Source organism: Rhea americana, unplaced genomic scaffold, assembly GCF_003343005.1.
Source record: "Rhea americana isolate MKP2758 unplaced genomic scaffold, rheAme1 scaffold_129, whole genome shotgun sequence".
In the NCBI taxonomy this organism is placed as follows: Eukaryota; Metazoa; Chordata; class Aves; order Rheiformes; family Rheidae; genus Rhea; species Rhea americana.
In genome coordinates, this window is record NW_028185361.1 from 1,577,097 (window position 1) to 1,604,044 (window position 26,948).

Consider the following 26,948-nt stretch of genomic DNA (forward strand, 5'->3'; position numbering starts at 1 on the left):
AGTTTTTGTTCAGTTATTAATAAATCCTCTCAGGTAGAACTGAAGTTAAAAAAACAAAAAGTAAGCATCATGTTAATTAAGTTACTAAATTCAGGCTAGAAAAGTAGCAATGCAACCTAACAAAAGAAGAAAAAGAGGTACAATTTCTCACTGAGTGCTATCACCTTAAACCATTTAAGCTCTTAGACTTCTAGCTGTCTAGCCTGAAGAACTAGGAAAAAAAAAAAGTATGTATTTTTCATGTGAGCTCAGAATTCTAGAAATACAGGCAGGTGCACATCCCCTAAAAATGCCTTATCACACCATTTGAAAAAATCAGTCTATGAAGACTGAATCCTGCATGAACTAATGATTGTTCTCAGGTAGAAACAGAATGAAAAATACAATCATATTTCAAAATCTCTTGTAGGCTTATAATATGCAAAGAAGGAGTCTCTATTTTAACATATAAAAATACCTTGTGTTTGCTGCAAGAAACAAGCAAAGAAAAAAAAAGAGGGCAAATGAAAACCACACTAAACAACAACAATGGAAATGTAATTTCTTTCCAATTACTTATGAGGAATCTAGGAAAGACAGCAGGTCTTAAACCTCTAAATAGCATCACCTTAAATATAAATTTAAGAAATCTTGGAATCATAATGAAGGGATAAACCGGAATACATAATAAACTATATCCAATTATAACTTCAAAATATTTTTTTAATTCAAATCGCTGAGATAATAAGCAATATGGAGAGGGAGCTAAATTAATAAAAGCCCTTGAACATTTTTTACACCTTTAAAACATAATTCACTATGTTTTTGCACTGAACTATTTAAAAACCACTAGCAAATAAGTACTAAGTGTCATGAAGTAACAGAAGTACAGAGAAGTCCAAATATAACAAGTAAACTGCCAATGGTACACTAGTCTACCTACAAATGCTCATAAATCTTGAATCAAACAATTTCTGAAGTTGATTTATCAGATCATGAGTTTTGTTCAGTATAGTTTTATTTGTTTAAAGATTTGGATTTATGTACGAGTATACTTAGCTTTTCCCTTTACTGTCCTGCATATCACAACCTAGAAATAGCTTGCAAGTACTCTGTTTATTTTTTTAAAAGACCTGAGACACTTAAGCTTCTGCATGACTCCAAGAAATATATCAAATATGAGACTCACTCCAGGCATCGGAGACTGCCTGCATTGGAGGCTGTGTCTCGTGCTGGAGGTTCCTCAGGACAACAGGCAATGGGCAGAAACTGAACCACAGGAAGCTCCACCAGAATATAAGGAAGAACTTATTTACTGTGAGAGTAACATAGCAGGAGACCAGGTTGCCCAGCAAGGTTGTGGAGTCTCCTTCTCTGGAGATATTAAAAAACTGCCTGGATGAGATCCTGTCTAACATGCTCTAGACAGGCGGCTGGACTAGATGGTCCCTTTCAGAGGTCCCTTCCAACCTCAACCATTCTGTGATTCTGAGATTCCTACAGGCTCCCAACTCCAGGCTAGGGAATAGCAGAAGGCKTCACATGATGACACACGAGTGTGTAACTTTCAGATGCGTGATTCCTCRATTAAGAAAAAGGGGATAAGGGGAAGGAAGAAACTACAATCATATGCCAATTTGTTCCTAAGAAACAAAGTAATATGTACAGAATACATACAGAACAATGAGCCAGTTTCTCCATGTGCCATCTTAGAGGAAAATGCTTCCTGTTTCCAGCAAGGAAATGCTCTCAACCTTCCTGTTATTTCTGTTAAGTATCCAATAYGTATTGAGTGTCTGGCAACGTTACTCTTACCAAAACTTTGTCAAACCTCCCCAGAACTGAACCTGGGGTAATATGCAAATTATGGAGTTTCAAGAATATGAATGTTCAGCTGTTCTTCTCATTGAAAACACAGATATGCATGAATGAATATGATTTTCTTTATTAAAGAAACAATTCAGATTACTCTCCRAGCACCTACAACTATTTCACAATCACACCACCTTCAGAGTTGTCCAAGGAAGTCATCCACATAATCAACCTTAAGTTTTACTCTTATCACTGGAATTGCTAAATCTAACATAAATAAGTTCTGCAAGACTTCTGCCTGTGCTGAAAGAATGATAGATGAAGTAGGGACAAAGAAGCCACTCTAGCTTTAAAAAAGCCGAAAAACAAACAAATATAAAAAAGCTTGCAGTGAGGAATGTTAGATGTGAATAGGGTGCACAAAATGCACCAGAAAGAAACAGCTAAATAGAAACTGCTAATTAGTGTCCCATTTAAAAAACAAAACCAGAAATCCCTTTGGAGTGATCTGAGAATAAATTAGAATCACATGAATTTCAGGAACTGAGAAACACCACAATTTCAATGAATGCTATTTATTTTGTATGGCAGGAATTGTTACTTGAAAGTACTATGACAAACTATGAATGTCATACACAGAACTATACAGCAATATTTTAAATACTTCAAATATTCTAATCTTAATCAACAAATGCCTTTCACCACACATTTGTATTTTTCTAAATGCACACAAAACATGACTCCTGCCTACTCTGAAAGCCAAAAGAATAAAAATTACTTAGAAGCACCATCAACTACATGTTCCCTGTAACAAAAAAAAAGTCTGTGATAAAAATCTACTTCACTACATGAAGTATTTATCACCAAGATAAATAGAAGTACAAAATTTCTCATTATGACAATTTTAATAAAACACTAGTCAAAGAGTGATAGAAGTTATCATTAAATGTGGCTTACTTTAACACTCCCAACATTTAATATTTAACATTTGATGGCTCAAATTGTTTAATGTAAGTGTATAAGTATTTATGTATTTGGTATAATGGAAGTATCAATATCAGCCAAYGATTATTACAGTTTTACGACAAAAAGAATTTTAAATAGCCTTTCTAAGCTTTTGGCACAATTAATGAACTTGGTAAGGCTGCTCACTGAATGGTCTTGGGAGCCTAAGAATTTCTTCTGAAACAGGGCTGTGTAGCCTATCTGAAGTTGGCACAGAAAAACCACTACAGCTGTCAAGGCCTGGGATATATCAATCTTCAAYGTACCTAAGGAACATTCAGCATACTCAAATGTATGCTCACGGCTCAAGAGGTCAGTGAGAGTTTACCTTGAGCAGCTGAGAACTTACATATACAAGGCAGAATACAGATGTCATTTGAAAGTTACTGAAAATTACTCATTAAGACCAAAATAATCTACAATACTTTCTGTCGGATGAAGATGATGCTCCATTTGTGACTAAGTTTACATTTTGGAACTTGAGAGCTCCACATAAAAAAAAGACTGCTTCTGGTATGCCCTGAAAAGTAGAAGTTTCCTTCAGTCTGCAATGAAAACAATTGTACTTCCTCATCATATTGAGTCATAGACATAAAGGAATGYCTTGATCCTGCTTTCAAGAAAGCAAACTGGATTCTTCTCATTGATTTTTTACTAGTAACAAGTTCAGAACCAGTGACAAACATGAAATGAATTAATGGCAAAATCTATATGGCATATGCAGTCACAGCATAGGTATTTGCTTGTAACTGAAGTCATAAGCGTATTAAAGATTAGCTTAAGTCACAAAACACAGAATACCACAGAAAGATAAATATTCTCAGTTCAGCTCAATCAATTGCTTCTCCTCTTGGGAGGAAGAAGCAAGCACACATACTGCTCTAGATATTTCATATCAAGAGCATGTAAAACTTTATCAAAATTGCATAGAGCTGTTTGTCTGCTGTAAACTGAAAAGTCACCCTAGTATCAACATTTTTCAGTTACTCTAYCTTGGAAGACAACTAATTCTGCTTGATAAAGTAACGATCTTAAATTCCTACAGAAAAAGCTTTTAAGATAGCTCTGAGAATGACAAAACATAAGCTATCTTTTCTACCTCATAGCAGCTGTATATTCATGAGACACTGAGTATTAAACTTATAGGAAGGCTTATGTTCCATCTAACCTTCTACCACATATTCTATTGAGAACAAGGATAAACAGAAATATGTCCTCATTTAGAGTGAATTCATACTTAAAAGTCTCTCAATTATCTACAKTTTTGAAATGAGGATTCTTTCTGATATTTCATTGTATTTATTGCAATGCATGGTTAACTGTCATAAGTATAAAATGGAACAGGTTGTCGAGAGAAGTTGTGGAGTCTCCTCCTTTGGAGATCTTCAAGGCCCRCCTGGATGCAATCCGGTTTAAYATGCTTTAGGTGACCCTGCTGAGCAGGGAGGTTGGACTAGATGATCTCCAGAGGTCTCTTCCAAACTCACTGATTCTGTGTGTTTATATCATACTCAAAGCATCTACAGTAGGACAAAYGGCTAAAAGAATATGCCATCTTCTGAAATCAGCAACAGGGGAAAGGTTTCTCAGGCGAAGAAAACARAACAAAGAAAAACAAAACAAGGAAAGATTGCTATAACAGCATAAGACAAACTATCATTTTATTTTTTAATGAATGGATACCCCGTTAAGAGAGACTGAAACTGCTAGAGGACAGAGGGAGCTATTGGTTTACCGTAATTTTTAATAAGAATCCTGTAATAATCAAATACTGACAATTTTGTTATGAAATGAATATTTCAATACTAAGTGTAAAGTGCATAACTAACAGGGTGGAAGAATTAATACAGAGATTCAAAATCACATACTGGATTAAGGAAGTATCAGATCAGCTTTCAGAAAGATTTCCTAGAAGCATGAAAAAACATGGCTGATACAAGCATTGACACACTTTCAAAAAACTTCTTAGAATGGGTTGTTTTGGAYTCCTATCCTATCTAGTGTACTTCTGACTGAAAGGCTCAAGACTTCAGWCAAGCTGATGTAATAATTTTACATTTAAGCGACACACACTTGTTCTTGACATCTCAATGCAGCTTTTAAAACACACTGCTCTGTGGCCACTGCAAACTCTCTAGATGTTACTGCAGCAGTGTTCATATTTTCCAGTCACATACTATACTCTTAAACAAAAGGAATTCTTTCTAGAAATGACCCAGTCCTGCTAAGTGGCCATACATTACAGAATATTTTTATGCATTACACAACCTGATCTTTGATGTGCTAAGCCTTTCAAAAAGCATCTAAAAAGTCACTAGAACATAAGACTACTTGAGACCTGAAAAGAAACTTAGTGCCTTACTAGTAGGCTCTAAAGGCAACAATGGTTACTTGCAGGTTCTCAGGAGTCACTCATACACATTGCATCTAATTGCCAGACAGATTTTTTTTAATACCATCACTGAAATCTATCTGAACTGATAGCTTCAAAACAGATGCCATCACCAAATAAATATTTTTCCCTATCTCCAATTCCTTAATGCTGCAACCAACTACTACTTTTATAGTACTAGAAAATAGTATCTTCCCTTCCATTACTCCCATTTAAAGAATTTCCTCTTATATTGTCTCTGTCAATAGTTTAGACMAAAAAAAAAAATTGTCTCTGAATCAAAAACAGAAAAAAGACAAGTTTGTAAGGATTTGTTTTCCATAAACCAGAGAGATTGCATTTTTACTCAGAACTCTGCTCAGTGCAAATAGGGACCATGAAAATAATACAAAGCTACTGTGCTGCAATGCTTCTACAAAGATAATAGTCCGAGCAAAAGCCCTGCATATGACTTGTGCTAAAAGATACTATCTGTAATTACAGCGTAAAGGACTCTCAGTTTTACCCATCACTGAATACTGACAAAAATGCAGCAATGCACTTTAGCAAATAATTTTATATACATTTCTAACTATCACAAATAATTGAATCAATGCAGCATCAAAGTACAAGAAATACTTCATTGGCTTTCTTATAAAATACTTTCTGCTTGTACTTTTTGTAACATCCACAAAATTCATTCAGCACCATCAGACTAAGACTGCATAGAAATGTTCATAAATTCAACTAGTAGAGATGAGTTATCAGACAGACAGTGGAGCCATGAAGCACAGCATTCCCTTACCGAGCAACTAATAATAAAAAGCTTCCTTTATTCTTTTCAACAGACACTGATTGCACAGACAGAATGCATTACATGCCTTCATTCAGTGGCATAGTCTTTATATTCACAAATGCTTTCTTCCAAGCACTTGACATTAAAAACTTAACATCTATCTAATGTAAGATTTATTCTGAAAAAGGAGAAGATAAGGGAAGGGAACATGTTTGGTTCCAGAGATAAGAGCTTGTTTTAATTGTTTTATAGMTCAAGGTTGGGATAACCTATCTGTGAGCTTTTGTTTCAACTCATAAATACCTAAACTACTTGAGCTAAAAATCAACTGTAGTAACTGTAAAAGATAGATACAAGAATAGAATAGGACATGAGCTTCATAAGTTACAAAATTATTTTCAGAGAGTGCTAGAATTCTGAGTCACAGCTTCAGACTTCAATCTCTAGTTCTAAGAGACCAGAATAAACTAAAATTTTCAGCACACGTCTCAAAGTTAGCATTCAAATATGTTATGTCAAATATGTGTTAATGTAGTTACAATGCACCTGCCAGTTTCAAGGCATTTGAGAATAAGAGAATGTACAAGTAGTTTAATTTTATAAACAATATAACAAAATATGCATATCTTTTGGTGTATTTATCCTGAGTTAYCATGAGTGAATTACCAAGTGGACTTTAGTTCTATCATGCTTCTGCCTGAAATAAAATTGAATACTTTCCAGATTTGGCAAAAATGTGTCTCAAACTGAGGACAAAGAAGTATATTTGCCTACCTTCTAGGTCAAGAGCTAAATAACAGTAACTTAAACAGCTGGAAAAGCACACACTAATAGAAAAAGAACAAGATTACTCGAAGTAAGTCTCTAAAATCTGCGTACTTCCTCCTTGACCAAAAGGTATTTTGATGGAAAAGTAGGGCTGCTACACCAATTCTTCTCCAAACTTTGTACAGCTTGGTAGATGCAGAAATTCTAGAAGCAAGCTCAGTGCAGCTGAACTATTTCAAAAAAATTAYAAGCAAGAGCCTACTTCTTCTCTGCATATAAAAGATGACTTCCTCTATTGAGAAACAACATGTTTTGTTGTTTCTATAAAAGGTACCTTTACACTTATGCTGATCTCTGTACTAATTTTTAATTTCTCACTCACGCCCTAGGGGCAGTCTAAAATAATTACATGCAAACAAATACTGAAAATTAGTAAATACTTAAAATAGGTATTTTTGCCCATGTTTAACTGGTATCACTCTCAGTTCAGATTTACAATTTTACTCAAATATTCCAAACAAAATTTGTCAGGAGAAAAGATCAAGTACACAAAATTTCTTTCTAGTTAGCGAAAATTTGTCAAAAGTAAAAACAACAGAAAACAGAAAGATTAAGCAAATGCAGGTACTGAACAATGCTATTTCTCTGACACGTATATGGTACAGCCTCCTTAGTACAGCACCTGTAATAATCAGACTCACGTGACTTGAACTCCTTATGGCAAAAAAAAAAGTATAAAATAAAAAAGTGAAATAGCTGGCATCCCATCATGCCAGTAAACAYGTGATCTTGGCTTAATCACTAATAAAGGAAATTAGTACTCAATGAATGGGAGCATTAAACACTTTGCCCCATTTTAGAAAACAGCATATGGCTATCAATAACTTATCTAGCAGAAAAACTAATCCACTGAAATTGAGTGAACTTTTCACAAATGGTTCATAACCATTTCAACTGTGGTCACAAAGTTAGAAAAGTAAACACAGGTTGGCATGAAAACAAATCACTAAAGAACTGTGCTTTTTTTTTTTTTAACTATTAATATCAACTCTCAGATCTTGGTTTAAAAGCACTTGCAGTTTATGCAATCTATATGCAACTCATATCTGCTCATGAATTGTTAAAAATGTACTGTTATCTGATGTATTTTTTATATTTATCAGTAAATAAAGAGCTTTTTTAAACTAGTATTATACATTGTATCTTCAATGAGTTTCTTTATTAGATTAGTGCAGAATGAAATAATACATTTGTTTTCACAGGTAATGGAGTAATTTTCAGTGTGTTTTAGCAATCAGACCTATGATCAGTGCTGCTGATTCCAGACTACTTTACATGCCTCCCTGACCCACAAAGACATCAGAACAAAATGATTTCTTTTTCTGCAGACACAGTGTAGGAAGGATGCATGATGAGCCAAACAGGTCTATACATGGTTTTCCAAGGCAAGCAGGCAATGTAGAATATGAAAGATGCAGAGCAGCAGCTGAAGCCCCAGTCACCTACTGCAACCTAACAGCCCATCTACCTACTACCCAAAAATGCTTATGGATGCACACAGTCCGTCCTTACGAACTTCTCTGATCCCCAACAATGAACAGATGCAAGAGTAATAGCAACCACAGGAAGACTTCCTCCTCATTTGTATTTATCAATTTCTGACACAAACTGTGGAAATTCTACACAAAAGTCTGTTGCAACAGACCACTTGTACACAGACTAGTAAATAATTCCTAACTTTTTGACTAATGAAGTATTTTWTTATTATTATTATTTGTTAATTGCATTCTTAACACCGTTTTGAAAGCCATAAAAGGTAGTATGGTTTCTTCAACAAAACATTAGAGAATGCAGACCACAGGTAGCTTCTGAGCCAGGTGTATAAACTGAGAAAAGAGTACCATGCAATGCTACAATCTTGAAAGACCTGTTACCTAGTTACAGCTATATACCCCCACAAATTCCTAAAACAGCAAGGAGTAGGCTTTATAATTATCATTCACAGGGAAATCATGTGAGTCAGAGAACATTACATTAATAAAAGCTGGCTACAAAAAAAAGTATACACGACTTCAAAAAACAACCTAGTCTTAGTTTTTGCAGAACCACAAAGTTAGAAAGAAAATCCTCAAATAGAAAAATACTACCTTATTTAAGTAGAGTTGTTATATTACCTTTAAAGTCAAAAATGCAATGAATGCAATGGTTAAAACAATTCTTAGGTTTATGGACAAAATAATTGTAAATTCTTTAGATCCTCGTTTGAACCCACATCAGTATTTTCAGCAAATAAAGAAATGGATCTTAAGTTGCAAAATATGAGGTGAAACTACTTCTACCTAAATCCTTTGTGAGTATTACCAGCAGCATACATAAACACAACAGAGGACAGGCACTTTCCTCCTCCACCTTCCCATATTCCTAGCAATGTAAGGCTCAACTGGAATGCAGAAGACCAAATCTCAGCCATACTCAAAACAAGGACTAAAATGGAATTTCTCCCATGTACTAAAGACTATTCACACCATATCACAGGATACTGTGGAGAACCTTTCATACTCCTTTGGTTAAGGGACTGAGATAAGACACCAAATAACATACCTTCTGCTTTGAAGCATACACATATTTTACACCAAATGAAATAGCTTCAACAAAACAGATTGCAAAAGACAAACACTCCAAAGTACCCTATAAACCAAATATTCAAATACACAGTCACCAGGCAGTTTTCTAAGAGCTATACAAGATGAAGGAGAAAATGCACAAAAGCTAAATATTCTTGATTCAGAAACTCAAGTCACAGAACACAGAAGCTTCCAGAGACACAGAAAATCCTTCCTTCCTCCACCCCATCCCTCCCCAAAACAATGCGTATTTCTACACTAGAAATAACTAGATTTGTGTAGGTGACACCTCTTTCTGCCCCTAAAATTAAAAAAAAAAAAATGCAAAGGAAAAGGAGAGAGGAAAAAACAAACACTAGATCTTTAAAACACCGGAGCCAAAAACTCCAGGGAGCAATAAGGACATAGTTGTTAATGATTCTCCATGGGCAGCAGTCAAAATACTAAAGCAATGGGCAACAGTGTAAAACCCTAAAATAAAAAGTAGCAGTTAAATAACAGAGCAGATGTGTCATAACTTACTGTTTGATCTTCACCTCCTACCTCACCAAAGTCAAACCAGTAATAAAACTGGAATAAGGTCTCAAAAAAGAACAAAAAGATCCAGGTTTCYTTTACAATTGTTCCCATGAAGAGTACTCAATTACTCAAAAATTTCAAGTAAAATTGAAACAGGAATATTGAAAAGTTGCTTATTAAGCACCTGCCATTACTTATRCACTGCTCTGCTCTAGACCAACAATCACAATTTTGCAAGACTAGTATAATGCAGAAGCAAATATGCTTCTTCAGATTTATTTCTTACTTTCTCAATGTTATAAAAATCACCTCTGTGGATGATATAGGAGCTTGGCACTATATTCTTAATTTAGCTATCTCATCTTCACAAATTCACTTGAAGAATTACAAGACAACACCACCACTTTTCAGACATGTGTTTCTGTGTCTAAAACAAAACGRTTGTGCTTTTAAGAGGCCCTGCTCCAAAATCCGACTTATCCTGACTCCAGTTACTACAATGTTAAGAATTTTAAAGACAATGTGAAATATTGCAAGCCTGAGCTACCGAGATCAACATTTAACAAGAGATTCTTACCATTAGAAAAGAGGGGAAAAAAAGAAGTTTTAAAAGCATCATATTTGGTTCTGTAGGCACATTTACACGGAGTAAAGTGTTACCTTAAAGATACAAAAAAATAGGAAGAGGAAAAAGAACCCAAATCATATCAACAGGGTCACTAATTCAGATTTAGGGAAAAAAAAAAAAAAAAAGAAAAAAAATGAAAGTAAGAGAAGAAAAGGGAAAGGAAGGAGAAAAAAAGGGCACCAACCTAGGGACTCTTCCTAAAAAAAAAAAAAAAAAAAAAAAAAAAAAAAAAGATGATGCCATAGCCTAGGGAGGTGAGAGTAAGCGAAAGGAAACTTGGGATATTTTAATCCAGGACCATTGTTGGATGTATAGAAGTCTATTTCCATGTATGTATTCAGTGTCCCTTGGAATCAGTTAAAATTTTCAGTATCCACCACCACCATATGCAGAGTTCCAAAGTATATAATTCTAGAAAGTTTTAGTATTATTTGCTTAAGTCTCATGATTTCCAGAAGGACTAAATCAAGATTTTTGAGCACCACTTTAACTGAGAAATAATAGTACTCTCTAGGCTTGGTTTCTCCAAAGAATATGTAACTAAATCACAGAAAGACCTACTAAGAAAGCAAGGCAGTACTAACAGATGTTCTGCACTAGAGTAAGTTACACACTACCATTTTCTACTCTATGCTTTGGGATACCAGAAATATTAGAATTTTCCTTGCAGGCTGAAAGAGGACTTGGTTTTTAGCTTATTAGCCAGGCCCTAGTACCAGATTGGATGAACAGTGAAAATACAATGCCCCTATTGAGTAAAGCTAAAGGTCTACTTCACCAAGTATCCAAGAGTGACCATAAACACATGGCTAGAAGGCGTAAGAACAGACATGACAAAGAGTATAAAAAGGATATATGAACAGAGGCTGTGGGATCACATAAGCATTTCACTTTCTGTTTAAAGATGTCCTGAAATAATATGTTTCTACATATCTACAAAGAACTAATTAGTTTCTTTTCCATGAAGTTGTGAAACTTCCTTTTGGATCTATGCACTCAAGTTTTCATTCATATCACCACATAGCACTAGTCTAACACATCCTGTGTAAAGAAATATCTCTATTTGCTTTAAACTTACCCCCTATTTGACCTCTCCTGAGTCTATCTTCTCCAATAATTTTCCTCAACTCATAGTCTCATAGAAGTCTGTTCTCTATGACCCTAAACATTCTACTCATTTCTCTTCCAAAACAAAGATTCCTTGGAACCACCAAAGAGAATGGTAGGGCAATTTAGAAGATGCATGTTCTACAGAATGTATCAAGAGTCCAAAAGAAGTCTTGATTCCTATAAACAGATTTTTTTTTCCCTTTGGGGGGAAAAAAAATCCAAAGGTTAACCAGTTCCAGCTCTAAAATGCTGTGAGCATCAGTAAAATTGTTAAACTAGTTTGGTTAGAAACTACATTTTAGAAGTGCACTTTACATAACTGTGAATATAATGCTCTGAGAAGAGCAGGATAAAAAGAAAAAAGTTTGGGCAGTTTTATCCAACCGTTGGGTGAAAGACTAACATCTTCTCAGTAATATCTTTTATAAGACATAAATTTCCTAATCAAACTGCCAGCTCAAGACTCTGAAACAAGTATTCACAGAATGGTTGAGGTTGGAAGGGATGTCTGGAGATCATCTAGTCCACCCCCCCCTGCTCCAGCAGGGTCACCTAGACCATGTTAGACAGGATCGCATTCTGGCAGGTTTTGAATATCTCCAGAGAAGGAGACTCCAYAAMCTCTCTGGGCAACCTGGTCCCCTACTCTGCCACTCTCACAGTGAAGAAGTTCTTCTTCATATTCAGGTGGTACTCCCTATGTTTCAATTTCTGCCCATTGCCTCTTGTCCTGTTACTGGGCACCACTGAAAAGAGTCCAGCCCCATCTCRTTGTCAACCCCCCCCCCCTTCAGGTATTTGTAGACACTGATAAGATCCCCCCACAGTCTTCTCTTCCCCAGCCTAAACAGGCCCAGCTCTCACAGCTGTTCCTCATAGGGCAGRTGCTCCAGCCCTCTGATCATCCTCGTAGCCCTACACTGGACTCCCTCCAGTAGCTCCGTATCTCTCCTGGACTGGGGAGCCCACAACTGGACACAGTACTCGAGATGAGGCCTCCCCAGGGCTGAGCAGAGGGGCAGGATCACCTCCCTCCACCTGCTGGCAACACTCTYCCTAATACACCAAAGGATGCCATTGGCCTTCCTGGCCACGAGGGCACATCGCTGGCTCATGGTCAACTTGTCATCCACCAGCACTCCCACGTCCTTCTCTGCAGAGCTGCTCTCCAGAACGTCAGCCCCCAGCTTGTACTGGGCCATGGGATTATTCCTCCCTAGGTGCAGGACCCTGCACCTGCCCTTGTTGAACCTCAAGAGGTTCCTCTCCGCCCARCTCTCCAGCCTGTCCAGGTCTCTCTGAATGGCAGAACAGCCCTCACCTGTAGCAGCCACTCATCCCAGCTTGGTAGCATCAGCCAACTCGCTGAGGAGGCACTCTGACCCTTCATCCAGGTCAYTGAYGAACAAGTTGGACAAGACTRGACCCAATACTGCGCCCTGGGGGACACTGCTAGCTACAGGCCTCCAGCTGGACTCTGTGCCACTGAGCACAGCCCYGTGAGCTCTGCCATTCAGCCAGTTCTCARTCCACCTCACTGTCCACTCGTCTAGCCCACATTTCMTGAATTTGTCTTATGAGGATGTTCTGGGAGACAGTGTCAAAAGCCCTGCTGAAGTCAAGGTACACAACGTCCACTGCTCTCCCCTCATCTACCCAGACAGCCATTCCATCAGAAAAGGTGTTCAGATGGGTTAAGCAGGACTTCCCCTTAGTGAATCCATGCTGACTCCTCCTGATCACCTTCTTTTCCTCCAGATGTCTGGAGATGACATCCAGGACGAGCTGTTCCATCACCTTTCCAGGGATGGAGGTGAGGCTGACCAGCCTGTAGTTGCCTGGGTCCTCCTCCTTGCCCTTTTTGAAGACTGGAGAGACCCTGGCTTTCTTCTAGTCCTCAGGCACCTCTCCAGTTCTCCAGGACCTTTCAAAGATGATGGAGAGCAGCCTAGYAGTAACATCCGCTATCTCCCTCAGTACCCGTGGGTGCATCCCACCAGGGTCAATGGATTGGTGGGTTAAATACTCCTACCTAATAAAGACAAGGAAAACAGAAACTGATTAACAAGACTTAAAAATGTTAAGACAAAAACCAAGGAAAATATTATATCCAAATGACACTAAGAAAATCATACCAGATAGAATATAATTCTACTAAACAAATTAGTTGGTCAGTAACAAAGCCGTTACTTTTCCAACCAAAAAGAGATTAGAAAAATACAAAATGAACATTTGCCCATGGAGACTTAGGGTTTTAAGTGGCTTGCCTTCGCACAAGATTTTCATAGGAAATATGAATTTCAAATGGATTAAACATTCCTGAATAATTTCATCCATTCATGATTTCAGTTTTACACCAGATAGGTTTGGGTAATATTCTCTATTTTAGTTCACATTCAAAATCTAATATCAAAAATAGTTAATTATTTGAGATAATGCATACTTTGGAAAAGCTGTATAACTAACATTTCTAGGTGATATCTCTCAAAAATCTAGTCTATAGATTAAAATCTATTTCCCCTTTCTTTAAATAAAATATATATTCTTAAACATGTCTTTCTATGTTTATTGATGGATTAGTAAAATGCTAAACATGTAGCTGACTATATGCAGTGCTTGCAAATAAAAATCTGTGTTTATAAATTACTGATTCACTTCCTCCTTCCTCCAAAGTAAGAATCTTAAAGTGCTGAAGACATGTGTCTGCTGTTACTACAAGGAAGACATGTATTGGACTCTAACTGAAGAGCTGAAGAGACTTCTATCATATGTAGGTTCTGTATTCAAATATAGAAGCTACTCTCATTTTCTTTTTCCCTTGCTTCCCTTCCATAAAACTATTTGAACTGCTAAAAGAAGAAGATACAAGAATGGTAAGATAATATGCATGAATCTGAAACAGAAATACACTTCAAAAAAAGGTTTTCTTGCTGTTGACTTCAATACGATTGGACTAGGATCATCAAGAAACAAGTAGGAACRTATGTGTAATTGAATGAACCTAGAAGGGAAAACAGATACTTAGCTGCAATTTGTGTACATCAAATTACATTATCAAAGTGATTAGAAATTCAAATTTGTACTGTTTACTTCCAAGTTTTTATTATTCATAATGCTCTTTAAAATATCATGTTAGTAGGTTTTACTAATGTATAATTTATGTTCAGCTAGCAAATAAACATGGTACAGGGTCTTCTTTCTGCCTCCACCAAAYCTCGTGTCTGCATGCTGAGAGGGAAACTCACTGAATTATCACTGCAAGGAGAGTTTCCTAAACTTCTCCCACAAGGCACTTAAGATATCCCAACATCATTCAGTGTTCAGTATTTCAAAAGAAGAATTACTACTGATGGCTCCCTCTCCTCTTACTTCTCCTATGCAACAAGTTTTTGCCACCTAAAACACAAACCTCATGCAGGGTGTCAGGTGTACCGATGCTGCCTGAAAGCAACAGGAACAGCTACTACTTCTAATGAGGACACTATTTTGCCTCCACAGATACGCCTGCACCTGCTACGGTCTTCACCGATTTAACCACGCCAAGTCCCATGGGAAAATACTGCGTTGCTTATCAGGAAGGGAGAACGAGGGCAACCAGGGAATTAGATGTCATCTTTCTCATCCACATCCTTCAGGCTCGTTTGGCCCAGGATCAGAGGAAGCTACTTCAGCAAGATCTCAGGCTACCAGCATCGGGATATCTCCGTGAAAGGTGCTGTGGACCAGACATAGGCAATGAACGACCAGCTACAGAAACGAAGAGAGCGTGTCTGACGGCGGCGCACGGGAGGACAGCTAGCTGAGGGGGAACTTTTTTGCGGTGCCGCTGTTGCGCGGCCTCCCCCTCCGGGGCGGCGCAGGTGCCCCAGGGCGGCGGCCGCGCAGGCCGCTCCAGGGCCTGCATCTCCGTAAGGCCTGCTCGCTGTCCCCGCGGGGCCCGGGCCGCAGCGGCCGGCGCCCTCGCCCTCGCACGCCGTGCCCGGCGAGCGAACCGCGACTTCTTGGAGAAGCGCGCGAATAAATGCGCGGGCGAAGGGCAACCCAAGCGCTCCGGTAGCGGCCGGGTAACGGCCGCCGCGCCTCGCCGCAGCAGGGGGGGGCGGGGGCCCGCGGCCGCCGCCTCCCGCCCTCAGCGGCCGCCGGAACCGGGATGAGAACCCGCGGCCCGCGCGGGGCCTGGGCGGAGCGGGGTGGGCGGGCCGGGCCCAGGCGCCCCGCGCTCCCCCGGCCGCCGCGCCGGCAGGGGACGGCCCCGCTAGGGACGCACCTGGCAGTGGCTCAGCTCCTCCGCCAGGCCCCGCAGCTCCTCCTCCAGCTCCGTCACCCGCGCTGCCGCCGCCGCCTCCGGGCGCCCCGCCGCCATCGCCAGCACCGCGGTGGGCGCCGCGGGCGAGCGCCGGCCCGCCCGCTCCTGAGGGAAGGCGGAGGGGAACGGTGCTGTGAACCACACAAATGAAAACTTTCCCCCCTCGGCTCCCTTTACCGCGCGGGCGAGCGCCGGAAACCGCAAAGAAGGACGCGGCGCTATGACGTCAACACAACTACCACCAGAGCAAAGAGAAGAGGCAAGAGGCAGTTTTGAATTCGCCCGCCCGAGAGGCAGGGCCGCGCATGCGCGCTGTGCGGCGCGGGCTGTGCCGGGCGGCGGGTGGCGGCGTTGCCGTTGAGAGCCGTTGGCAGCCGTTGCTGTGGCGCGCAGCCCGGAAGCGCCCGCACCCGCAGCTGACGGTGTGCTCGGTCTCGGTGAAGGGGAGGCAAAAGCAGCGTGCCTTCCACTCTCGGAGGTTAGCACCTTGGAAGGGCCGGCGGTGTGTGCACCTGCCGGGGGTGGGCTTTCGAGTCTTACTTTCCTTGCCGTGCAGCTGCAGTGTAGCTACTGTACCAGCTACTGTGCCAGCTGTGGGTTTTTGCTGTGCGAGTGCCTGGGCATCCAGCAGGTTTCTGCCTTTCTGGAGCTGTTGTAAACTTGTGGAATTAGAGACTTGCGGATGTAGTATGCAGGTGGTCCTGCGTGTTCTGCTCTAGGGCCTCGAGTCTCCAGCATGTTTTGGATTTAGCACCACATAGCATGTCTTTCAGGCTTGTTTTTGAGTTGGACACTAACACTTGCAAGGTGAATGAGAAAATAGGTTTTAGAGTGGGTCTTTAAAACCTTTAGGATGCACAAAGACACAAACTGGCTCTTACCCAGAAGAATACTTAGGGTTATTATTTAATTCCAGAGTTGGATTTCAGAATCTATGACCAAAAATGACCTGGCAGATTTGAACTGCTACAGAAAGTACGTGAAAATTTGGTGATAGTTCTGCTAACTTAAATGTACTGGATTTAAGATCCAGTATGTGGAGTACCTGTTTTTGTAATAGTGGTAGCTGTGTTGCTAAAGTAAATCTTTGTATATTTCCCATTTTTTCTTGTGATTTTCCTACAGAGGAAGCAGCATACCCATTAAAAGACTAGAGTCTTACCCAGAATGCATGAAGAAGGATATTAAAACATGAATTTGGGGTACCACCAGCTGAACTGCTTTACATCAATGTGATTATCTTGCTCTCAGAATATCACGTGTGATGTATGTATCTACTACATGTAAAAAAAAGTAAGCTTTCTTTCCCCCTCCATCATCACTTTTGAAAAGGTCTCAGAAAATTTGCCCTGTATATACCATTATGACAAGAAATGAAATCTTTATTGTATATATGTGCATGCATGCAGAAATGTAGAGGAAGTTTATATATATGTGAATTGTATTCCCAATATACATACATGGAAATGTTCTATCCTTCTTGTGGCCTTAACAAAGGATCATGCCATCTTTGGTTATGACTTTGCCTTTGTATTGTTCAAAGTCCTTTATTAGAAGAAAAAAAAAAGTGGTAATTGTAAATGGCCAAAATGTCCATTTTACCTTACTGAATGTGGAAAAAAACATTTTTATTATGATTGCCGTTCTTATCTATGCAATTATTAATGTAAAATTAAAGATGAGAGAGCACAACTAAGTATCCTCTGTCCAGTGATATGCATAGCATGTCTGGCCTTAGAGCATCCTGCAATTTTTTATTGTTCATTGCTCCTTGTACGTTGTGTGACCTCAGTATATTTGTGATTTTACACTTTTAATGATTTATATGTCTTTGTGAGTTAATACTTGTTAATTTAACCATAATGACCATCCTGTCATTTTTCTAACATGTTTACATTTCCACTGTGCTTTGAGAGTTTAATTCTTTTTCCCTTAAATCGTCCAGTCACCACTTAATATTAGCCTTCACTTTTTCCATATCTCCACCTTTTAATAACTATCTTTTTACTTTTCATCTGTTTCTTAATACTTTTATCATTGTCCCCTTGACCGTTTGTGCTCTATTACACATGGGACAAGAGGCTAAGCTTACTTACAAAACAATATACTTGGATTAACTGCTAAACAACTATAATGACTAAACAGGATTTAAAAACATTTTCCAAGTACGAGGTCGTTCAAAGTTTAACTGGAAGGATTCAAGCATTACAGGAGTTTGGATCAGAGTTTGACACAACACAAAACGGAAAGCTGCAATCCCTTTAAGTTTAAAAGAGAAATTTGTGCATATGCTATTATATAAATGCATGTTCTCAGAGTAAATGCACGTCCAACACATTTACATAGCCACATAATTATGTTATAGCCGTAATATTTTTGTATATGGTTTAGTCATCTTCACATTTGTTTTCCTGTTATTGCACAATTTGTTTTTATATAAATTTTCTATTTTATTACCTAAACAGCATTCTTGATTCTTAGAATCTTAGAAAAAGAAACATACAGTAGACAAGTTTTGATGAACTGGGAGACTTCTTCGGACTGGGAGACTGTTTTGAAGAATTTTGTCCATCATGTTTTTCCCCAAAATTACGATCTTGGAACACCAACATTTACAACTATTAAATGTTAGGTAATGTTTAAAGCCCAAATACTTCCTTTACATTGCACTTCACATGACACTGCGTTAAGTTTAATCCATACAAGACATTTTTCTAATACAGGATTGTTGAGTAAGCATTCAATTTTTAGTGTTTCTCCACTTGGAAAAGGTCTCCTACATATATACTGCACGGGTGAAGTCCAGTTGCTATGGCTTTTGTAACTTAGGGAGCCTGTAAAGTTATTCCGAAAAAAGTGCTCATTGTGTTGTCTCCATGGTAGGAAATGAAGATGTTTTTTCTGGAGTTGGGGAATTCCAAATCTTTCTTTGAAACATATTTGTATCACAAATAAGTTGCAGTTGCACTTCATAACATGCACTCCTTTTTGTCTGCTTGTCTATTTACTCTCCTCATCTAAACATGAAATAAAATATCATTCCATCTATTGGTAACATCTAATATTGCGTTATCAGAATTCAGAAAACAAGACTAGGGAAAATGTGGGCCTGCTACTGAATGGGGTGTGGGCCCTAGTGACAAGGGATACAGAGAAGGCAGAATTATTGAATGCCTACTTTGCTTCAGTCTTCACTGCTAAGGACAGCCCCCAGGAATCCCACACACTGGAGACAAGAGAGAAAGTGCAGAAAGGAAGACTTTCCTTTGGTTGAGGAGGATAGCATTAGAGATCTCCTAGGCAGGCTAGACATCCACAAATCCATGGGCCCAGATGGGATGCACCCACGGGTACTGAGGGAGATAGCGGATGTTACTACTAGGCTGCTCTCCATCATCTTTGAAAAGTCTGAGAACTGGAGAGGTGCCTGAGGACTAGAAGAAAGCCAGGGTCTCTCCAGTCTTCAAAAAGGGCAAGGAGGASSACCCAGGCAACTACAGGCTGGTCAGCCTCACCTCCATCCCTGGAAAGGTGATGGAATAGCTCGTCCTGGATGTCATCTCCAGACATCTGGAGGAAAAGAAGGTGATCAGGAGGAGTCAGCATGGATTCACTAAGGGGAAGTCCTGCTTAACCCATCTGAACACCTTTTCTGATGGAATGGCTGTCTGGGTAGATGAGGGGAGAGCAGTGGACGTTGTGTACCTTGACTTCAGCAGGGCTTTTGACACTGTCTCCCAGAACATCCTCATAAGACAAATTCAKGAAATGTGGGCTAGACGAGTGGACAGTGAGGTGGAYTGAGAACTGGCTGAATGGCAGAGCTCACRGGGCTGTGCTCAGTGGCACAGAGTCCAGCTGGAGGCCTGTAGCTAGCAGTGTCCCCCAGGGCGCAGTATTGGGTCYAGTCTTGTCCAACTTGTTCRTCARTGACCTGGATGAAGGGTCAGAGTGCCTCCTCAGCGAGTTGGCTGATGCTACCAAGCTGGGATGAGTGGCTGCTACAGGTGAGGGCTGTTCTGCCATTCAGAGAGACCTGGACAGGCTGGAGAGTTGGGCGGAGAGGAACCTCTTGAGGTTCAACAAGGGCAGGTGCAGGGTCCTGCACCTAGGGAGGAATAATCCCATGGCCCAGTACAAGCTGGGGGCTGACGTTCTGGAGAGCAGCTCTGCAGAGAAGGACCTGGGAGTGCTGGTGGATGACAAGTTGACCATGAGCCAGCGATGTGCCCTCGTGGCCAGGAAGGCCAATGGCATCCTTTGGTGTATTAGGAAGASTGTTKCCAGCAGGTGGAGGGAGGTGATCCTGCCCCTCTGCTCAGCCCTGGGGAGGCCTCATCTCGAGTACTGTGTCCAGTTGTGGGCTCCCCAGTCCAGGAGAGATACGGAGCTACTGGAGAGAGTCCAGTGTAGGGCTACGAGGATGATCAGAGGGCTGGAGCACCTGCCCTATGAGGAACAGCTGTGAGAGCTGGGCCTGTTTAGGCTGGGGAAGAGAAGACTGTGGGGGGATCTTATCAATGTGTACAAGTACCTGAAGGGAGGGTGTCAAGGGGATGGGGACAAACTCTGTTCAGTTGTCCCATTGACAGGACAAGAGGCAATGGGCAGAAATTGTATCACCGGAAGTCCTGCCTGACCATGAAGGGGAATTTCTTCCCTGTGAGAGTGACAGAGCACTGGCACAGGTTGCCCAGAGAGGTTGTGGAGTCTCCTTCTCTGGAGATCTTCAAGGCCTGCCTGGATGCAACCCTATCGAACATGCCCTAGGTGACCCTGCTGAGGAGAGAGGTTGGCCGAGATGATCTCCAGAGGTCCCTTCCAACCTTACTGATTCTATGATTCTATGAATGTAGTATTCTCATTTTCTTTTAAACAAAATGTAACATTAGTATTCTGATTTTAATTGGAAGTATTAACATTTTCTGCCACTAAATTTGCATATTCCCTAGGAGTTCTGTCTTGACCATTCTTGTTCATCATTAGTAGTTTGGTAGGAAACTGAGCATCACCAAAGAGTACTTTCTTAAAACTTCTTTTTAACTGCAATGAGCAACAGAAGCCATAGCTGTTGAAATAGTTATTAGCCATTGTATCTCTGGCAATATCCTAAATATTTTAGCAATTTATATATTTCTCAAGAGCATATTAAAATCTCAGAAATCTATTTAGATCTTGTTTAGACAGTGAATTCAAAACACACTCACTTCCAGTCGGTTACTGGATTTTTTGCTTTTGTGCATGTATATGTTTTTTGGTTTTTAGCTCTGTAGCTATACACCATCTTTTTTATTGTGTTCAGTGCCGCAATGAACATCCTTTTCACTTGGGTGATAGTTGTAAATAACTACCCTGATTGTAGCAGTCATGTTATAGCAAGAATAATTGTGGGAACTGAAAGAGGCAATATTTGTAGGGAGAAGTAGTATTTGGTATTAGAGCAAATAGTATTTTTGTATTATTAGACCTGCTGTCATTATTGAGAGAACAGATGAGCTCTCAGACACAATAACCTGATGAAAGAGCTGTTTCACCAAAACTTTACCTGTGTTTTCCAACTGTATTAGCTGCTCTAGATAAAGATACTACTTCATACCTCATTCCTACCATGACAACATGATCTTCCTAATGTGCACCGTTAAAAAAATAAGAGCTGGAAAATGCCAGCATAGGAGTCTAGATTCCCTGACACAGAGAATCGTATAGCCCCATAATACCTGAAATTTCACTGCTAGCATGACTCACATTTTATTCATTGAAAATAAACTGTCATTTTCCTATCATGAGCTGAGAAAGAAGGTAGCTGAGATCTGATCTACCCTTGAAAAACTAGGACCTAACAGCCATCTAAAGTTTAGCAAAATCACTAGGATATCGCTTCTTGGGAAAGAAGCTTTCGTTTACTGCATACTTCTTTACTATCCATAATGCTTTGCACACTAGGTGCCTGAGAGCAAGGCGCTCAGAATTTGTACACTAACGAGAGGAGCAGTCCACATTCCCAAGGGCTGCTGCTTCATATTGCCTGACGACTTTCAGGCATTGCATTGTCACTCTTCCACTTAACTTCGCAGACTGGAAAGCTGCAGTTTCATTTTCTTTTAAAATAAATCTCAGATCATAACACTGCATCCTTCAAGATAGTGAATAATGCAAAACAGAAATATAAATGAGGGCATGTTAGAGGAACAAGCACTGAGGAAGCAGGCAGTTAACAGTGTCCTGGATGTGGGGATGAAACTTGCCCCACCCTACAGCACCTGCCAGCAACAGGAGGCCTGGAGGGAGGGACAAACAGCTGGAGGCAATTAAGAGCAGGAAGCAGATTTCAGAGTTTGGCTATTCTGGCAAAGGCAGCTTGGGTCTGTGCTGCAGTAAGATGAGGAGGTGGGTTTAGCCAAGCCTTGGGAGTTGATTGTCTTGTTGTTAATCTGTTTCTTAACAAAGTCAAACCCCACGAAGGAGATGAGTTTTGACCTTACATGTAGTGTGTAGCTTGTGTCATAGACTAACTGGGAGAGTCACCTGGTCATGGAAGGGTTATGTGGAAAATGAAAAGCTGTGTTCCATCACTCTGAAGAGGGTGTGAAGAGTACATGACCACCCAGGCTTAATGAATAAGAGATGATACCCTTCTTAACCCAAGGAGTGGTTGCTGGAAGGGACAACACAGTCCATGACCACCCAAACTTTGCAGAGTGTGTAGAGGACATAGATGAGACTCTCCCAAACCCTAGGGATGACAGCTGGGAACGTACACCCACACATCCTCGTCCTTACCAGCCCATTGTGTTCATGCACATGCCTGCAACACATGAGAGCCACAATCATATGCCAGAGCCTCACAATCCTCCCATTTTTAATAGTTTTGCAACAGTTAGTCTGTTTTAGAATTGTGTGCTACTAAGTGCCCCAGAAATCATAGTTGCTATTTTAAGTTGTTTTCGGAAAATGTAACTGTATCACTGCTATGGTTCTGGAATACTGGGTATGGCACTTACTTTGACAGTGCCCAAATTTCTGCCTCAGGTTAAATGTGGTAGTTGCACTTGCAGTTTTAGAGGTTACCATGGCAATCCCAACCAAAAAGATTTTACAAAAGGAGCAACAAAGTTGGAGTGAGAATGAAGGCCAGTAATTAAATTCAGCTCTTCCATTTGATAGGCTCCGTGGGCAATATTTTCATATTCTTGGCCTACCAGAAATTCTTAGTTCAAACAGTTAGTTTCTGAGCAAAATGACCTTTTTGTATTCAATGTATTATTGGCAAAACCATGCCAATCACGCAGACTACGGACCACATGTAAGGTCAAAACTCATTAGCAAGAATACAATGTATATGTTTCCATACCAGAGGTGGGAGCTCCTTTTCTGATCTTCCATGTGCAGGAAATTAAAATCATATTCTTCAATTAAATTCTGTTGTTTAATAACACCTAATAGCTATAGGAAATGAGGTTTACAAACCACTGCAAGTTGCTGGATAGAATCTACATGTTTAATTCAGTGAACAAACAATTGTCAAGTGTGCTCTCAAATGCTATTGGCAGCTATACACTGGAAGATATTAATATTCTGACCACAGAGAAATTATAAGAGTTAGTACAAAGACATACAGTTATGTAAGAATTTTAGCTTTAATTTAATAAAATCTAGATGCTACGTTTAAGCTTTTATCATTCAGAAATAATAAGAGATTTTGAACAGTGCTTTTTATAAGAATAGCTCACATAAGCTGCAAAATTCAGTCAAGTTTAACTTTCCTTCTTTTACATGGTGAAGAAATTAAGGTGTAGTCAAGTTAAGTCAGATACCAAAGTGTGCACAGCAGTAGCTTTGATAAAGCTACACTTACTGAATATAGCATAAATCAGAGCCCAACAATGTTTTTGCTCAGAACAGAGCCAAGAAATATGGTTTTCAAGTCTTTGTTTTAACAATTCATACTTTCAGAAAAAGACCTTAGAAAAAAAAACAAATTGGAACAAAATATAAGGAGTGGCGGTTTAGTCAAAAAACTCTTGCAGCAATTAAAACACTATTTGTTTTTATCAATCTACTTATATTGCCATTTAAGATGATATATACTGTTATATATTATTTTATGAGTACTAACTTTTTAAGAAGAAAATATATTTTCTCCTACTTTAAGGTAAGGGGTTTTTGACATCTCAGTATAATATCCTTTTTGCGTGAGCTATCTTGCTGGATTTCTGTACTTCAAATTTTAAGCAAAATATCTTTGTGCTTGTCTCGGTTGACCATCAGATTTAAGTTACAGTTATTTACTATATCCTAAATTGACAATTCTGAAACTACTTCAAATGAAGAAGCAAGATGCTATTTCTATTATCTACGTGCACTGTGGTAGTAGCTAAGAGTTACTGAGAAGATACTTTATGCTGCAGTATTTCATTGCTAACACTGTTCCCAAAAGCAATGTTTGCTATAAATTCCCAGCCCTAGGGAATACAAAATAGATACGGCACATTGCATTCTAGGGTGGTACTGCAGAGTCAGCCCAACATGAACTTTTCTTGCAGCCTGAACTCCATCATCACAGTGGGATTCAACTGACCCAATCCAGTGAGATGGGGCTCGTGTATTTTGGCCACAGTGCAAAGTTGTAACTTTGAACTTTCCTTTCCTACTGTGGTGGAGTTTAGAGTAACAAAGTGGAAGTCTGTATCTGTTGATTCAAGTTTTTGTGCACACTTTTTACTGAACAGGACTGCTGACTTTAAAGAACACAAAGTATTTGAAAATAGATCATACTCAGACATCTGTATTTTTGGACGAATAGAAGTTTAATTCTTATAGTGCAACCTATAAGTAAAATTATCTGGAGTAAGTTTAGAAGCAAAAATTTCTTTCACAGAAATTAAGTTTTTTCAATACTGACTTTCCATAAATGTATTTGACTATTTCATTTCTGTTAATTTGCTGGTTGTATCACTGTAAAGGGCACAAGACAAGAACTGAGTTAAACATGTAGAATAAATTAAATTAAGTTCTGAGGTCAGACAGTGAGGTTCCAGAAGAGAGCTTTTCATTCTTATTCATTTGTGGATTGGACAAACTCTTGTCAGATTGTATTCAGTTTTCACATAAACTGCCTACAATTTATTTTTAATTCTAGTATAAATACCTAACATTCTATTAGAGGTGCTTGTCAAGAATTATTATATCCCATTAGATTTAGGGACTTCTGAAATGAAATTAATTATTTCCAGCTCTCGTAATTTTACTAGAAGGTGTATATTATTGTTATTTTCCTTAAGACCCCTCCTGAATACCTGTAGGTTGTTCCCTCTTTTTTCTAGCACTTCTATCCCTCACAGCGGTACAGAAATATGACCCAAATGTGACCTAACAAGTCAAACAACAAGCAAAGGAAAACAGCTATTAAAAATTACTGTTCTGTTTAGTTCTGACCTGTGGTTTTTGGGCACTTAAAATAGGTAACACTGCTAATGGTCTAGGTATCCATCTCCTGTAAACAACAGTAGAAAAGGATAATTTGGTTTCACTGTCCAAACAATGGCAGAAAAAAGCCAGTGATAATTAGAAAGGAATAGTAAATAATTTGATATTCATATTTTTCACTGCTTTAATTGTCTGAACTCATATTCTAATGTGATATACTGAGGCTATGAAAAATATAAAGGAAACACACTGCTGAGGCATCTGTTAAGTTCCATCATAATTTGATTTGTCTTCACTTTACTCAAGGAAAGAGGTAGAGCCACAAGAGCGAATAGAAGAATTTGTGTATTCTAGACAAATCACATATTGCAAGCTAATTCTGCTTTTCGTTATTAGCAGATAAGGCTCCATGCTGCTAGTGAGTTTCAGGTTGTCAGCTGTCTGAGCAATCTGGTATCCTGCCAGCTGCTGACCACACATGCTACTTAAAAAGTATGCTGAAAGTGATCTGATCTTTGAATTGCTCTAATCATTTGGTTGTGTTTTCTGGTGGTATTTCACGATCCAGAAAATATGTAGCAATGTCCTTTAGCTTCACTGAAGTGTCATTCTGAGAATCCAAGATACATTGATCAAATTAGATGATAGGGCTTTGACAAACAACTTCTGGATAATCAAGATGGGGTGATTTAAAATATAATCTTCCCCAGGCCTCTGTGAGTGGACAAATCTTGTATGTGGATAGAAACTTTCAGAGGAGATGCAGAACAAGCAACTAAAGAAATACCTTCCTAAAATGTTGTAGCTTTATGTGCTATGATTATTGTCTACTTTCTAGGAATACTCAAGAGTAATTTAAAATCTATGAATTCTTATTATCTATGTGCAGAATTGCATTTTAGTTTATAATACAAGAGGAATAATCAGCTGGCATATCTAGAGAATCTATTGAATATAATGCTACATGTGTTACTATCTTGTATTTTGCAGTATGTTGTAGCTTTCTTGCCAAACATCTTGTTTTGAGGTGCACTTAGGAAACTTGGTGCTATTGCCTCATCTATACCTCACTCAGACGCCATTTTGAACATTTTTGTTGGTAAGCTATATCTACCAAGCCAAGGAGAATTACTTAATTCTGAAACCTATCGAAATAGACCAGGTAAATGTAGCCTAATGCATAAGGGTCATTCAGCCTCCTCCACCTTTCTAATTGGAAATATTTTGCCAGATAGTAGATACATATAGGGAATAATGTATGAAATTGTAAGGGAAATTAGAAAGCATGCATTTGGACTAGTTGTCAAATCATACCAAGGAGAGGCACCAAGTAATAGTCGTTCAGTTCCTGGAAGACACCAATGAGAAACAATTAAATCTAATGGACAATACTTCTGCAGGGAAAAATTCAGTCAAAGCCACGGCTAAACAAAAATGTGGCTACAGGAAGACAGGTCTTCTGCCCTCAAGTAGGATTATTTTTTAAATATAAAAAATAAATCATTATGAGAGTTCCAAAAGATATACTGTGCCTGAATACAGAAGAAGATTTAGTATTCCAGTATCCCAGACTAAATCAATAACTGGCATCCTATCCCAGTCCA

The 26,948-nt window shown here is 39.2% G+C and overlaps 1 protein-coding gene across 3 annotated transcripts in view; it reads right to left on the bottom strand.

The window, feature by feature from the left end:
- The window catches only part of CNTLN (centlein), a 201,953-nt gene extending 185,775 nt beyond the window's left edge, over positions 1-16,178 (bottom strand). For all 3 annotated transcript variants that reach the window (XM_085326231.1, XM_085326230.1, XM_085326229.1), the window contains exon 1: positions 15,880-16,178. In XM_085326231.1, the coding sequence (XP_085182357.1) occupies positions 15,880-15,975 (96 nt within the window). In that variant the 5' untranslated portion in view covers positions 15,976-16,178. The remainder of the gene's footprint in view (positions 1-15,879) is intronic.
- Positions 16,179-26,948: the final 10,770 nt, after the last annotated feature.